We start from the raw sequence: 16,151 nt of genomic DNA, 5'->3' as shown, positions 1-16,151 counted from the left end.
AGGCTCCTAACTTCCCTAGTGTTGCCCAGGGCTCCCTATTCACTTTCAAATTTAAGAGCTCAGAAACAGTTTTTCCAGATTTCTTCACAGAGTATTTCTACTTGCAGGTTAATAAAGCTCAAGTCTCTTCAGAAGTAATTCAGCGTATGCCTCAACATTGAGAGAATACTAGAAATACAGCTTCCTGAGCCTACGGGAAATTTCACAACCTTCATTTAGCAAATAATTTTTAGACCTATGAGCTATCGTAGTTTAGTTCTTCTCTATGCCCCATTCTATGATACATAATCTTGATTTCCCCAATATCAGAAGATATGTTCATTAGTGAGAGATGAACCAGATGATGTTTGATAACTGGCTATAATCATACACTGGGGCAGAATCATACAGTGATTCACTCATTGAATCTACTACTTAAGCAAATGTATGGTTAATGCTTATATGATAATTTTTTTGAGAAACCAGAAGATACATCAACATATGTTAATTCCCTTTCAGCCCTAGATTTCTTGAAGCTGTGATACAGTGGAGAAAATTGTTTGTTTTTCAATTTTAGGCTACCTAAATGTATCTAAGCAAAAAGAACATGTATACCTCAACTCTAAGCTGTTTATCTATATTGTATATTGAGTTATTGAAACATTCCTCAAAGTAAAAATAAAAATAAATTTATAACAAAATTGGAGCTAAAATAACATGAGGGATCCTAAGAAAAATAAATCTGTGGATCTAGAGATGAAAACAACCTCAAGCCATGAGCAGCTTGTGTTTATAGAAAAAAAGTCACACCACAAAACATGACTCCTTTTCCGTTTGGTAAATTTAAATATAGTGGGTAAAATGGAAGTTATAAATAAAGTCAACTTTGTATTTCAGTAAAAAGGCCTCATTAACAAATCTTCACTTGAAAAATTAATTCAAACTGGCTGGGATATGCAACATTGTATGTCCTACATTAGGTAGATTAGTGGTAATAACAGGAAATAAGAATGACAGCATTTCCACAAGATACATTTTTTTTTAGTTATGGCCACTGACAGATGAATTGTAGGTCAGAATTTACTGAACGTCATCATGAAAAAATCTGAGTGCGATAAGAAAAGACACAGTCTTGCATTCATTGATGCATATCTAGTAATACAGTATATCACAACCAGAAATATTTCCACATTTAACTCTTTTCTTCCTAACATGCAAAGGGGCCCTGTACAATACTCTGAGATTCCTGAAGTTAATCTTCCATATCCTGGGTCCTCCCTTCTTCAGCTCACCCTTCCAGGTATTATCTTCAGCCCCACCTACCCTTCCTAAGGATTCCTCTTACAACAGCTAAATGTTCGGTGAAAGTTACTGACAGAAGTTGGAACCTACACAGCTTTTATTATGGTGAAAAAAACGGGTACAAAACAGTTCCCAAAGCGCATTGCATGAGAAGTTAATAAGTATGCTAAAAACAAAATGTGCCCCAAAGAAAATAAGATTGAAAAATCTCCTATTAAGCAAATTGTAACATGTTTCTTTACTAAAGAATACATAATAGCCTTTTATATGCTAAAGTGAATTCTGATCTCAAAGAGATGTACCTAGCTGACAACATTAACAGATTCACTTCACCATAGACTTCTTTGGTTTTCAGTTAAGCTCCTCTTACCACATTCCGGAACTATTGTTCCCATGGAACCAACAGAACCCAGTTTTGTGACTGCTTTTAAGGAGAGGGGAAAGTGTTATGTGGGATTTTGATAATAGCCTTTTGGTAAAAAATGGGTATTTTCCCAAGGAGGGCAGATACAGATGCCCTACAATCATATCAACACACTGACCATTCCAAGGGCTCTGTATGTAGTATCCATTCAACAGACAGAGTCGTGAGTGATGGCAAACCAGGCATGGCAGGAAAGTAGGGCCAGGACAGGCGAGGTGCGCATGGCATTCTGGGAGCAAAATTTAAGGAGGTATGTACTTGCACACCCCGGAAAGTGAGTCTCTCTTTAAATTTTGTGCGGAGGCACCTTACTCTCCTCACCCCAGTTTGGGCCCTTCAGAAAAGATGGACTGTCTCACTTCACTCTTGTAGAAGGATTTTTGCCTACCAAACCTCAGAACTCTATTCTATTACTCTATTACCATATTCTGTAGTCAACTTTTAAAAATTAATTACAGATAGAGTCAATGCTCTTTGAAATATTTTTAAGAGCTAGAGAGGTATGCAAAATAAAAAGTGAGGTTCTCTCAACTCCATAATCCTGCTTGGTACACACCCAAGAGAACTGGAAACCTACGTTCACACACAAATTGGTACATGAGCGTTCATTACAGCATGATGATTATTAGCCAAAAAGCAGAAACAAACCAACTAATGAATGAATAAACCAAATGTGGGCTAGCCATACAGGGGAATAGTATCCACCCCTAAAAAGGAATGAAGTTCTGATACATGCTACACAGATGAATCTTGGAAACACAAGCTAAGTGAAAGAAGGCAGACACAAACGGCCACATACTGTGTGGCTCTGTTTATAGGAAATGTTCACAGTAGAAAAATTCATAGAGGCGGAAAGTAGATTAGAGGTGGGTTGCATAGGTGGAGGAGGAGATTGGGAGTGACTCCTTAGACCTATGCAATTTCTTGTTGAGGTGATGGAAATGGTCTATGATAGACAACGGAGATGCTTATAGAATATTGTCAATATACTAAAACCTACTAAATTGCATGCTACAAATGCATTAGTGTATGATAGTGAAATATATCTCAAACTTTTTAAAGCTAAGATAAGTGAGGGTCTGATCACCTCCCCTTACATAGCTAGAATTTATAAAGTACCTATTTTGCACAAGGCACATCTGTAAATGTTTTACTTCATTAACTCATTTAATCCTCAAAACCACTCAATGAGACATCTTTTAAAGATAAGAAAGTCAAGGCAACAAGCCAGCTAAATAATTTGCCCAAAGTCCTGCAGCTAGTAAGGGACAGAGCTGGACTTCTAAAACCAGGCAGTCTAGCTTCAAAGTATATGTTGTGCACTAATTATCCGGAGCAATGACCATTAAGAGTTGGGGTATATACTTCCAGGCACACACATGCACATGTCTGTGTGTAGCTAGATAAAAATTATTTGCATGGGATTATATGTACGAGAGGTCAGCAAACTGTAGCCCGTAGACCAAATCAGGCCCACTGTCCGTGGGTTAAGAATGAAAGACTGGATTCTATATTTTTAATTGTTGGAGAAAAAAAGAGATGAAAAAAGAAGAGTCATATTTCATGGCACGAGGTAGCCTGTGGGGGTTAGTCCCATCACATCCTCTCCTCCTAGAGAGGGAAAACCAAGTCCTCTGAGAGTTTAGCAAAGCAGCTTGAACCCAGAGATGAAAATAGAAAGCTGAAATGGGTGAAGCTAGGCAGTGGCCAACACTGGAAAGCTCAGCGGAGAACCAGTTACCCAGGATAAAAAAGCTCCACTTCTGATGGGGTGAACACAACTTGATGCTGAGAACTGATCCCTTTCAGGACGCTTCTCTGCTGTAACCAGCATTCAAATTAATGATCCTGTACATGAAGAATAAAACTAAGAAAAACTATGAAAAGAGTGAGTTTTCTCATCACAAGAATAAAGAAAGAAGAAAAAATTTAAAAAGAAACAAAGAAAGAAAAAAAGAGTGAGTTTCCTTAAACTTCTAGAAAGAAAGTCCTACTCTGTCACAAAGTGTTCCAGGCAAAGAACCTGGGGTTGGAGGTGGATGGAGGTGGCTGACTCTGGAATGTAGATTTTGGGGATATAATCACTGAGACTTGATTCGTCTTTTTAAAACTCTGATGCTTGTGATTTTGTGAACTCAGAACTACTACTACTATTAATATGATCAATCTGGTCCAAAAACCAAGCTCAAACATTTAACACCATGACCCTCAGAGTTAGTGAATTCCAGAGAGGAGCTGAATGCTCTGTGAAGAAATATTTCCCTTACCAAATTTGTCTAAATCTGTTGAGTATAAACTTTTGAGAGTGGGAGGAAAATAACAAAAGGCAAAGGAAGGGAAGGGAAGAGAAATGCATTCCTTTAAAATAAGTTTCCTAATTCTTTTCAAAGACCATGATTCTATTCCATGAACTATTTTCCACCAAGCAGTTCGTTTCATAAATCATAAAGAAGACCCAACAAAAAGGGGAGAAGGAAAAATTACTGAAACATCCTATTTCTGATTCTGTTAGGCATTACCCATCACACATAGAGAGCACACAGACACCGAAGATTTAAAGAATGTGCTTAAATCGTTGTAAACATAAGGTACCAGAGCCTCCAGTTCAAAGAAACAGATTACTCGCTGAAGAAATGGGAGAAAAGTTCTGAGACCTCTCTCAGGTTGTCACGCCAGTTTCTGTCGGAATGCAGGAATTATGGCAAAGCGGTTAGTTTTATAAACATATGGGCAGAGCTCAACTTTACCTGTCAGAGAAAAAAAAATAATTCCAAGTATTTAAAACCTCCTCCATTTGTACACATTTCTTTCATTACTTTTTCTTCTCTTTATGGAAAGGAGGAAAGCCTCCGGCTCGGCTCACCTGTATCAAACCCCACACTTGGCACTAAGTCCACGGTTCCGTGAAAGGCTCCGGCCCACGCTGAGGTAGCAGTGGTGGCTGTAGTCGGATCGGTCTTTGTGATGTCACACGGGGGAGCAGGAATCCTGGCTGCGCGCACTGATGGCATCAGCAGGGGCCCGTAGGACGGATCCAGGGCGGAGCCAGCAGAAGGGTGGTGGTGGTGGTGGTGGTGGTGGTGGTGGCGGTGGTGCATGTGCGCGTGCGGATGGTGGTGCCGCAGGTACACGTCATGCACGTGGCTGTAGGATGGGCTCACCTGAGATGCCAGAGGGTAGTGCCAGGACTCGGACACGGGCGGGGGAGGGGCTGGGCCAGTCTGATGCAGGCCGTGTCCTGCCCAGGGGCTGGGGTCGGCGGCGGGAAAGGTGCCAGGGGGCGTGGTGACCTGGAAGTCGGGATGAACTCCCCCCAGACAAGGTGCAGGAGAGGGCTGGTAAGAGCTGGTCCAAAAGGAAGTCGGGAAACTACTCCGCTGGCTGGAGAGAGCTGAGCTGTCTGAGAAGACAGAAAAATAAATTATTTACATAAGACTCAGTTCGGGGATAGACTTGCCTTTACTTGTCCAATATTTCACAAGCAGGCTAATTAGTCTGCACTTTCTCCCCACACAGAGGTAAATCGATACCCGTAAATCTCTGCGCTTCAGAGCCAAGACAAGGCGCAAGGGTCCAGGTGCTGAAGGAGTCCCCCCCTTTGTTTGCTTAGCTTATGTCGTCCCGTCTAGGCTGAGGTTTGCAGGGCTGGGACTGGAAAGCTTCGTTTCCTCCTTTGTGTCTTGCTGCCATGAGGTCTGAGCAGAGGTCGTGGGTACATCCATCGCAGGTAAAAAAAGCATATGCCGTAGATGTGATTCCGGTAGGTTGGGCATGACTTTTACCAACTTCTTTTAAAGGCAAAGACAGTTTTCATTGAAACTAAACATTTTCATGCCAAAAGTAACAATGAGAAGTGATATGCTTAATGAGGCTCGGCAACTCTCATTTTCCATCAAGAAGAGTGTATTCCAAGCTTATATTTTTGGTAGAAGTCTGGGAGTTTCTGGACTGAAAATAATAATAGTTCACATTTAATGACCAACAGTAGGTCAGGGGCCTTTCAAGGATGATCTCATTGGATCCTTACTCAGGTCTTATGAGGTAGGAGTTACTGTTATTATCCCCATTTTAGAGATGTGGAAATTGAGGCAGGGAAGAAACCCCAGACTTCACAGCTGGCAGGTGGGAGACTGGGCTTTGAAGACCAGGAGTCTACCTGGAAAGCTGACACTTCCTAACTTTGCCACAAGACAGAACACCTGTAACTAGAATCTGAACATCCAGAATTTGGTGGAGACTCTGTGGAAGTCATAAGTGGAGGAGATTCAAGTAAGGGTCATGGGTTTGAGGACATGTTGATGGAAGGGGAAATCACATCAAAGAATAGCACTTGGAGCTAAATAGGCAAGAGAATGAACCAATCCCCAGTTTTGCCTCATTTCAATTTCTTCAGTCAGTCGTTATATTTATGGATGACCTACTATGTATGAAACACGGGGCGATCAGGGATGACAGGAGAGATGCCACTTTTAATCACAACCTGGCAGGCGACAGGTCAGTAAACAGACCAGAGCAGTGTGACTTGGTTGGTGCTCTCGCAAGGGGAAACAGAGAGGGCACCGAAGCTGCCTAAGAAAGTACTTGCCAAATTGAAAGAGTGAGTAGGGCTAGCTTTATTTGTGAAGAGGTGGACAAGAGTGTTTTCAGGCTAATGAAAAAGTATGTTAAAAGGGCCAAAAATTACATACACCCACAAAGTAGTATTTGAGGGACAAAAAAATAGTTCATTGGGCAGGTAGTGGCAAATGGTTAGACTCTGGTCCAGAAGGACCCAGATGGGTATGGCCTTGCCAGTGTGCTCTAAATGTGGGTGCTGTCCTGAGGAGGTCCAGTGAGCTTAGAAAGGTTTAGCAGGGTTTAAATCCAGGGGGAGATGGAGAGTCAGATCTGTGTTGAGAAAGATGGATAACTCCACGGATAGCCTGTTGCCTGCAGTGCAGAGTAACTGGGAAGCACTGGCCTGGGGGTCTGGAGTCTTAGCCAGAGAGTGAGTGCCAGCAATTACCCTATCCCATTGTAGGACCCCCACTTGACCTGCTGACCTCTCCAGGGCTCAGTATCTTCCAATCAAATATCTGGTGGCCCTATACTTCTAACCATTCTGTGCAGCGTCCTCTGATTTATTTCAATCTATAGATAAAGATAAGGTGGCTCAGGACATTAGTCACAAATGTGCAGTAAAATAGTATTTTTATACTGGATTCCCCATAAAAGAACCTTGCTAGATCTTTCCATGGAAGGAAGGCTATCCTAAATCCTGTGAAAGAAAAGCATGTAAAAGTCTGACCTGTCCACGTTCTCACTTCATAAACTTGGAGGACACAGTTTTCTTGCCTCAGGGAAAGTATAGATAACTTGACTTAGTCCCCACATATGTAACGTGACTAACATAATTAGGAAGTCACCATGGTGTTCAGTTATTTCCTTTCTCCAGCTTCCCTGCAGGCTGCGGCATTAGCACTACAAGCTCTTCCACACTCTCCCCATCCGCCCTCCCCCAGAGCTGTCATTCACCCTACTCAGCCTATGCTCAGACAGCTATTCAGTGTCTCATGGTCAAGTCTCTCCCCACCACTGAAACTCCATGGATGTCAAAATACTTGGGGAAATCTAGGTGATGATGTTCTTCAAGAGGTGAAGGATGGAACACCACCCTATTCTTCAAACCTTCCAACAGTTCTGGCAAACTTTGAATGACTTGGTTTTGTTGACAATCACAATCTATCAAAATAGCACTTAACTCAAGCTTACTGGCATTGAGGCAAATATGTTTTATTTAAGAACTGTCTTCCTTTCACATGTGAAACACAGCTGCTAATGACAAGAAGGAAAACTGTGTAAGCTATAGGAATAAAATGTAATTTGCCATAGACAATGGCCATGTGTACAATATTTCTACCATACCCACAGTGAAATCTATCAATGTTGAAAGTTTAAAACTCATTGCAAAGAGTATATGGAGGCTCCTTATATCACATAGTGGAGTTTTGCCACAACCAATCTGCCACTTTCCTCTCACAGATCTTCATCTTTGGTAACAAACTCTTCATTCTACTCATAACTTTTATCTCTGATGGGGCCAGAATCTCATTGTGAAAACAGCTGAACCCAAGCCACAGGTGTGTGCCAGAGATAGAGTTCTCCTTTTTAATGTCCCCCATTAAAATGTCAAGAGTACAGAGAATATATGTCAGTTCCCTGAGTACTTTCCTTTTGTCTCTTTTCATTTGAATGTACATGGACCCAATTTTATTTTACAGATGCTTATGCATGTTGGATATGCATGCACAAATGTGAATAATGATTCCTTACCAAAAATATTATTCCTACTAATGATGTACTGTGATTAATGAACATATTATCATTGAGAGTAGAAATCTATGTTTAAAAATGCACCCCATAGAAGCTGAACAAAGCTTTAAAATGCTCCAGGGAAAAATAAAATTAGAAGCAACTTAATATTTTCCCAGTTGGCATGCCTTCTGAGATTAATACAAACTTTGCAGAGATCTATGCAGCCCTTTTCAAAAATAATGTTGCATTCTACATGTTCAAAAAAAAGATATTGAGTAGAAAATATGTTTATGGATAAGTCTACACTTTAAAACCACTGTTTGGGTATCTTGATTGTTAAAAGAGGAAATTCTTGATACAAAGAAACAGATGATACTCTTTATTTCATGACTGGGAATCAGTATGCTTATTTCATATGTATGTAAATTTTTTTCATTACATGACTCTTTGCTTACAAGTGTTTAATCACAGCCACATTTTTTGGATGAAAAAGCTTATGAAAAACTGCACACGCTATTTCCATGCAATATTACTTTTCCGCAATTCAGAACTATGTGATATTAACACTCCATGGTGACTTTGGGCTCAGTGGTACTGGATATTAGGATGATATTTACACTGAGCCTAACATATACAAAAAGTCTAAATATACTTTAGTTCAGTTTGCATTTGGGATTTAAAAATATTGCACATACACACCCTATTTCTCAACAAAAAGAAAAAAGAAAAAAATCAATTGTCCAATAAAACCCATCCAGAGCCTATCCAGTAATCTCACTGTGTGATTTATAGCAGAAATATGTCTTAGAAAACATAAGAGTTTAACATGGAACATCAAGTAGTTATTTCAACTTCATAGTAGCTGGGATACTTTTTATATTAACCCTCAATGCCTATGAATAAAAAATCTAAGGGCAAGTAATCTATGAAAGAGAAAATTCAACATATAGTTAAAAATTACATATTTTATTACCTTATTTTGAAAAAGATGAAAACTATATTAAAAGGAAAAATGGGCCAATAAAATGTTGTAGAACCTCCGTCTTATCTTAAAAATCTCCAGAAAACATATTCTTAGAATAAATATTGATTTAAAACATCAAAAATTAAAGATAATATTTACCTTTTTATTAACCTCAGTGAAAAAAATGCTACTCCATTCTCAACCTAGGGGGCCTTCTCTATAATTTTAATTCCCTTCCTCTTGTTCATAAAATAAATCATTGGGTCAGAGGTGAAATGCAATGTGTTCTAGTGCTTTCTGTCTCTTAGGAATTAAGCATCACCATTATGTTCAAAGATTGCCCTCCAGTTATTTTGTTCTAGAGTTGCTCAAAATGGACCTTGTGACTCTGAAAGAGTTTCAAGGGGTGATGTCAGATGCCCATACTCCTTGGAGGCAGGACGATGAGATAAACCAGGCCTCACTTCCCTCCCACGTGTTTGTTCTAAACTTCCCAGCAGCGATGGCTTCCAGTGCCTCCTAGAGATGGAGCCCAGCTCCCTCCTTCCCAGTCTCAGCCAGCCCAGGAGACAGGCCCTCCTTGCCCTTCCTCCTCTTTGCTGTCTAAGTTCTGCTCATTTTGAGAAGACTTTCTTATGAGAATGAGTTGCTGCAAGCAGACACTCTGTAGATCAATCAAGCAGAAAATATTTACTTTGCAACTATAGCAAGGAAAAAGATATCAAGTTTACCATTTAGCATAGTTTTTAAAGTCAGTGACGTATCTTGACTTAACTACTCCCTTTTCCTACACACACACACACACACACACACACATACACACACACACACACTTTTTGTAATAGTATTTGGGCCCTGAGATCAATGAATAGACATATTTGAAGTCAATGCTTATATTTGCATGGGTGAAGGAGACAATCAGATTCATTAGGTTTTCTTAACTGAGAAGCTCTATTCAATCCCTGTTAGAAGATACAGTGGGAGAAATAGCTGGTGTGATGCTGTCGAATAGAGTACAAATATTTCCTGTCAATTGTTTGCCTAACAGCTGTAAAACACCTAAAGAGGACTTTCCTAACTCCATCAAGACACAAACTCAAAGTATGACCAATATTCCATCAGCTGACACTCTTATTATTTGCCTAAAGATTTACAGTGGAATTATATTCTGCAGTCAAACATAATTCAGTTTTAAATGCCTTTGAAATACTGTAGCAATTGTGCAGCATTGTAAAAACCTCATGTCATAAATTAGACACTTTAATTTAATACAGCTGGTCAGCAGCTCCTCATAAAAGATTATTGCCATGGCCATCAACATTGTCAATAACCTTGAGTACCTATTATGTCCAAGACACTGTGTTTTTGCCAGGAATAGAAACTTCCAGAAAACAGTGTTTCTGAATAAGGACCCAAGGTTGGTTTTCTAGGTGCCAGGTGAGTGGAAACTTACTTAAGGAAGAGAGAAAAGGCATCTGACCTTCAGTTAGCACCTTGCATCAAGCCCTGTGTCAAATTATTCATATATATTATCAAAAAAATCTTATAATAACCCTAGGAGATGGGTATCAATAAACATATTATAGCTGAAGTTAAACTCAGAGAGATTTTTAAGTAATTAATCCAAGATCACACTGCAACCAGGCAGTGATAAGATCCAAACTGGAACCCAAAACAAACACAATCCAAAGCCTGCATTATCCAAACCTGTGTTGCTTTGGCAATTGACAGTAACTCTCTCCACTAGACATGAGAATCTCAATTTATCATGGCCCTCTTTAAGATATTATTTTCTAAATCTTTAACTGCATTCTGTGGCTCTCCTATGAATCCTATCCAAGTTACATCTGTTTATCTAAAAACACTAATTCATAACTGGAAACAACTATGGCAAAGTTCTGTTCACAAAGGGAAAGTAAATAATATATTTGCAATCACAAAACTTCACAGAGACAACATTTCAACAATCACTTAATTCAACCCTCCTATTTTATAAATAAGAAAATTGTCTCCAATGATTTCATATAATTTATTACTAATAAATTCTCCATTAAGGACTTTTTTGGTTTTCTAATCCTGGGTGCGTGATATGAACTTGGTTCATCTACTTTAATCATGTAACCATTTGATTCATTTTTATACCATATTTTTCATATAGAAATCCACTATTCTGAATATTGAGGAAATTGATGTGCAATAACTAGATACAATATATCTAGTCTCAGTGGAAGAGGGAGAAATGGAAATTGAAGAGCTTGCTGTGTTTGCCTGGGCTACTCTGATAAATTAAACTGACATACAAAGCTCTGAAAATTCTGATCTCTACCTATGCCTCTTCTTTTGTCTCCACTCACACCAGTATTTTTTGTTTCTCATTGAATATTTAAGTTCAGTCCTTCCTCAGGGCCTTTGCACTGGCTTTCCCCCTTGCCTTGAATAATTTCTCCCTAGAAATTTGTGTGATGAGAAGCTCTCTTATTTCCTTCTGGTCTGTGCTCAAATGTAATAGTCTTAGAGAGACCATCTATCATCATCCTAAGTAAAACAATACCTTGTATTTCATTATATATGTATAATATATAATTATATGTATTTTTATATATAGGAATGCATATATAGTGGAAGCCTGTCTCTTCCACTAGAAAGCTCCACAAGTGTATAAGCTTAGATGCTCCTGTTCACTGATATAGTCCCACTACCCAGAACACAGAAGGACCTTAATAAACACTTGCTTTGTAAGTCAATGAAAGGAACAGGAGATAGACTTGAAGGCCAAGTTTAAGATAATACCAAGAAAATTCTAATAATAGTTGCTAAAACATTTCCATGATTCATCCTTCCTAAACTGAAATTTGACATCTTTCCAAAGGTCTTCTCTATTCAGTCATGCAGATTTGGGGAAAAACACTGAATTGTAGAGTTTTTGCATTTACACACCACCTCACTTAATACTATTCTGGTTATGACACCTTCGACAATCACTCTCACATCTAGCTATAATTTGGGGCTTTTGTTCCTATATTCCAAGTTAAATGGTGACTAGGTTACTTACGCCAGAATGCTAAAAGGCATTGCATTTATTACTCTCCTGGAACTGATTATCCTGATAGAATTTCTTATTGACATATCAAACTGTTTATTAAAGCCAGCCAATTCACTGAAGTTTTTCTATTTTCACCCTCCCCAGGTTATAAAAGTATTCACCATGTGCTATCAAATAGGACATTCGTTGGTCCCATTAGCATCTTAGGCTTCTAAGAACTAAGTGCTCAGTTCTTGTGAGAAGTTCATAATTACTCTTCAAATAAGCGGTTATGCCTCCCAATTCACCCCTATCGAGGGCTGGGTCATTTGAGTATGGATTTCACCTTCCTCTTTACGGTTGCTCTCTATGTTAATGTTCATATTTACTAGAAGGAAGGAGGAAAGAAGAGAGGGGAGGTGAAGGGAGAGAAGAAGTGGGGAAGGAACGGAAGGAGAGAAAGGCAGGCAGAGAGGCAGGCAGGAAGGTACCATTCTTCTGATACTGACAGGGGACCAACCACTCATCACCTCTCACCTGCCCCCTACCACAGGTGACCTACCACAGGTGGCCAGCCTTTCCTCATCATAGGATCACCTGGGCCACTTGTTACAGTGTGATTCCCAGATCCTCCCTCCGTAGCCTCTGAGTCAACAGGTCCAGAGTCAGGGAGAGGGGGCGGGGAGGGGCCGGGCGGCAGGTAATCTGTGACCTGAACAGCGCTAAGTCAATGGTTATCATACTTGAGCTTGCATCTGAATCTCTGGGAGGGCTGGTGAAAACACAGATGACTCTACCCTGGAGTTCCTGACTCTGTAGGTCTGGGGATTTTTCATTTCTAATCAGCTCTCACATGATGCCCACGTTCCTAGTCTGGGAAACCACATTTTGAGAACTATTTTACTTGATGCCTCTTATAGCCAGGCCAGTTCAGAAGAAACATTGGTAACACATTTCTCTAAAACTACCACTGGAATGATGTATTATTTTTTCTCTAATGTAATTATCACACTTAAGTTGTCACCCAGCCATTTTCTGCGAGTCAGAAATCAGATTCAAACACACCTCTGTGGACTCTTTATAGAAGGCAAAAAGGAGAGGATGCTCAATCTACCACTTTCTTTTACTGAGGAGGAAAAAATAATTAGCCTAAACCAGGCAGATACAGTCAATAATCTCTCGGTTATACACTCCAAAGAGTTAACACCACAACAAAGCAACACAGAAAACTCTTAAGAGAACACAGAAGGATGTATTCCGGGGTCAGACTCAGATCTCTGCTATGTCACCACGTAGCACCTAGTGGAATGAGCAAGGGCGAATTTTTAAAAGCTGATCCAGGCACGCCTATTATTTAGAGATCCAAATTGGGCCATCGGGGCTTAAGGAATGATGCTTCACGGCTCAATCCTGCCACTATAAACCCAGGCCGGTTGCATCACTACTTTCCAGAGGAATTTAAGGGGTGTGACTGCATCCTTTCCAACCCTGCATTCCACATGTGACAAAACTGATCCAGCTGTTTGTCTGAAAGAAATTCCTCGCTGTCCTTAAAAATTAAAAAGCAAGTGGATATCCGTCCTCTGGGGGCAAGTCTCCAGCTGGAACCTGGTACAGGCGGTTGCGAAACAGAGACAGTGCCCTGGAGGGCATCTGCTTTTCGAATTCTTACCTCGCCATAAGGGGGTTAGCCCCATCTTGCTTTTTGAAATGGCAGATTCTGGATGGAGGGTGCTGGCTTGGCCCAAAGCTCTTGAGAAGTGTTCATCCACTACTGACCCAATGTCTCCCTGGAAATAAGTGAAAAGGACACAGCGAGAGTTAAGGTACTCCATCTCGGCAGGCTGGTCTTTCTCCTCCTCCTCCTCCTCCTCATCCTCCTCCTCCTCCTCCTCCTCTTGTTTGCTGGGAAGGGTGACTTCCAGAGAGTCCTGCATCTTGCTGTATACCGCTAACTTCTTCTGGGATGGAATAAACAAAACACAGTATCAAAGACAGTTTGTAACAAAGCATTAACTAGTTAACTTTTTACTTTAAAAAATTATCTAAATATTAACATATGTTCTCAGACTGATTCTTCATTTGCTTTACTCCACCCCTCCACCCCCAAAACCAGCTTTCTCCTTCCCACCCTGAGGGAGAAAAAAAGTCTGTTATTTCAAATTTGGTGGAAAAAAAAGTCCATTATCCAATGGTACCTTTCCAGAGTGTGAAAGACAGGTTGTTTTTCTTTCTCTTAATCTAGATATACCAAAAGGTGAATGTCTTGTAAAAAAAGAAAGTGACAGGTTTCTTCCACGTTTGTCCCCATTTTCTATTTTAAAGATTTCACATACAGCAACATTAAAGTTGGGGACAGGGAGGGCTGGAGATGGACGGCCCAACAGCTGGGGGAGGGGTGGGGAAGAAAAGAGCTTTTCATAAATGAAACGTACTAAAATAAAAACAGGAATGTAGCATCTTATAAAAGGATTTGGCAGATGTGCTGAACTCATTTCTCAAAAATCACACTAAAATGACAAAATAAGTCTGTGTGAAGATCCATTTTGCATGGCACATATTTTTCAGATGTTCCACTTGCCACCATTATCATAAAAGGGGAAAAAAAAGCTATTATTATGGATTATGGACAATAATACAAAATACGAGCAATGGGCAGTACGGCTTTCAAATAAAAAAGAAAACGTTTTGATAGCTGCAAAATATTTTCAAAACAGACGATCATAGCTATAATCATTTATATTATGGCTAGTAAAGCTCTTACATTTATTACCCCATTTAATCTTTACAATTCTGTAATGTGGTTATTATTACTCTCCATATTCTAAAGATGAAGAAACTAAAGCACAGAGAAGTGAAAGAACTTGCCAAAGGTCACAGAGTATATAAGTGGTGGACCCAGAAGGCATGATAAAAATATACAGATGGGCATATGCATGCGCAAGTATGTGTCAGAGGAGTGCAGGAGAGGGACATCTCGTGTGGGGAAAAACAATCACCAAAACATTACGTTTTGTATTCTTTTTCTAGGTGGTGAGCTTGTCAGTTAATTGTCATTTTCTTATTCCTGCTTTTCACTATTTCCAAAAAAATTTTTTTCCTTGAGCACGTATCACTTTCACAATCAACAATTTCAGTATAAATTACATATAAGAAATAATGCTAAAAATGATAAAACTCATGATCTCAATGACAAAATGAGCATCCTAGCATCTGTATACCTACAAAACCTGACCGTTTGTCATATCATTTTTCTTATTTCAGAAAGAAATGCATGCTGGGAAATGAATGTGAGTAGAGAAAAGGAAATCATTTCAGAATACTCAGTGAGCCCATAGTTCGGAAAATGTTATCAAAACACATAACCCAGACTCTTAATGTTTCTAGTGGTAATTACTAGCTTCAAAATCTATAGCCCCAAATTATAAATGCATCATTGAATAAACTGTACCCTTTCTCCCAGCAATGAGTATGTTGTTCTTGTGTGAGGTAGGATCCGAAATGTTCAGGCGTATTACGAGCTGTTGGTTATGATTTTTATATATATTGCTTTTTATTTAAAATTTGTGTCAATATGGTTATCGCTTCTTGATGAATAGATAATTCATTCCCTGTAAGTGAACTTGCCTTGTTGATGAATAAGTGACTGTAATGACTGAGCAGTTATAAAATTCTTACAATCTGTTTTTCGCAGATTTGACCATGTTTATATTTAACTTCAATAGTAGAAACACCATAGTAACATAGGTTAACATATGTATAAAATGAGAGGGTGGAACTAACTGACCTCGAAAGTTACTCCTGGCTTTAAATTCCATTATAAAATTAAATGAATATCATGACTTATTAGTCAAATTACAGCACTGTTTCTCCGTGCACATATGCACTTATGAAAGTTACACCGTTTTAAGCATTTACACACACTCTGTCAAACACGCTGGTGTATGAGAAAGAAGCACTGGTTTTATACAGGAATAAAATCAAAACTGATCTACTGAGTAGCTTGACTGCCACAAGTGTTCAGTAATATCTATGAAACTGGTATCTTCTTCCTGTTAATGACGAACACAGCATCTCTCTGTGAGAGTTGGGCTTTGCACCTACTTGGTTTCATTTGTTTAATTCTAATATTTATGCCTTCAATGAAAGTGCCCGGGCTATGTTAA

General features: G+C 39.4%; 1 protein-coding gene across 3 annotated transcripts in view; it reads right to left on the bottom strand.

The window, feature by feature from the left end:
* The window catches only part of VGLL3 (vestigial like family member 3), a 39,230-nt gene that overhangs the window by 13,168 nt on the left and 9,911 nt on the right, over positions 1–16,151 (bottom strand). Inside the window, exons 2-3 of one of the 3 annotated variants that reach the window (XM_064496340.1) lie at positions 13,658–13,943; positions 4,569–5,105 (exon numbers count right to left, since the gene is read on the bottom strand). In XM_064496340.1, the coding sequence (XP_064352410.1) occupies positions 4,569–5,105; positions 13,658–13,943 (823 nt within the window). Of the gene's footprint in view, positions 1–4,568; positions 5,106–13,657; positions 13,947–16,151 lie in introns of all 3 variants that reach the window. The other 2 variants (XM_064496331.1, XM_031457625.2) reach the window with 2 other exon arrangements.

The sequence above is a fragment of the Camelus dromedarius genome, chromosome 2 (genome assembly GCF_036321535.1).
Source record: "Camelus dromedarius isolate mCamDro1 chromosome 2, mCamDro1.pat, whole genome shotgun sequence".
In the NCBI taxonomy this organism is placed as follows: Eukaryota; Metazoa; Chordata; class Mammalia; order Artiodactyla; family Camelidae; genus Camelus; species Camelus dromedarius.
The sequence above is the reverse complement of the archived record's forward strand: the minus strand, read 5'-3'. Positions and strand labels throughout refer to the sequence as shown.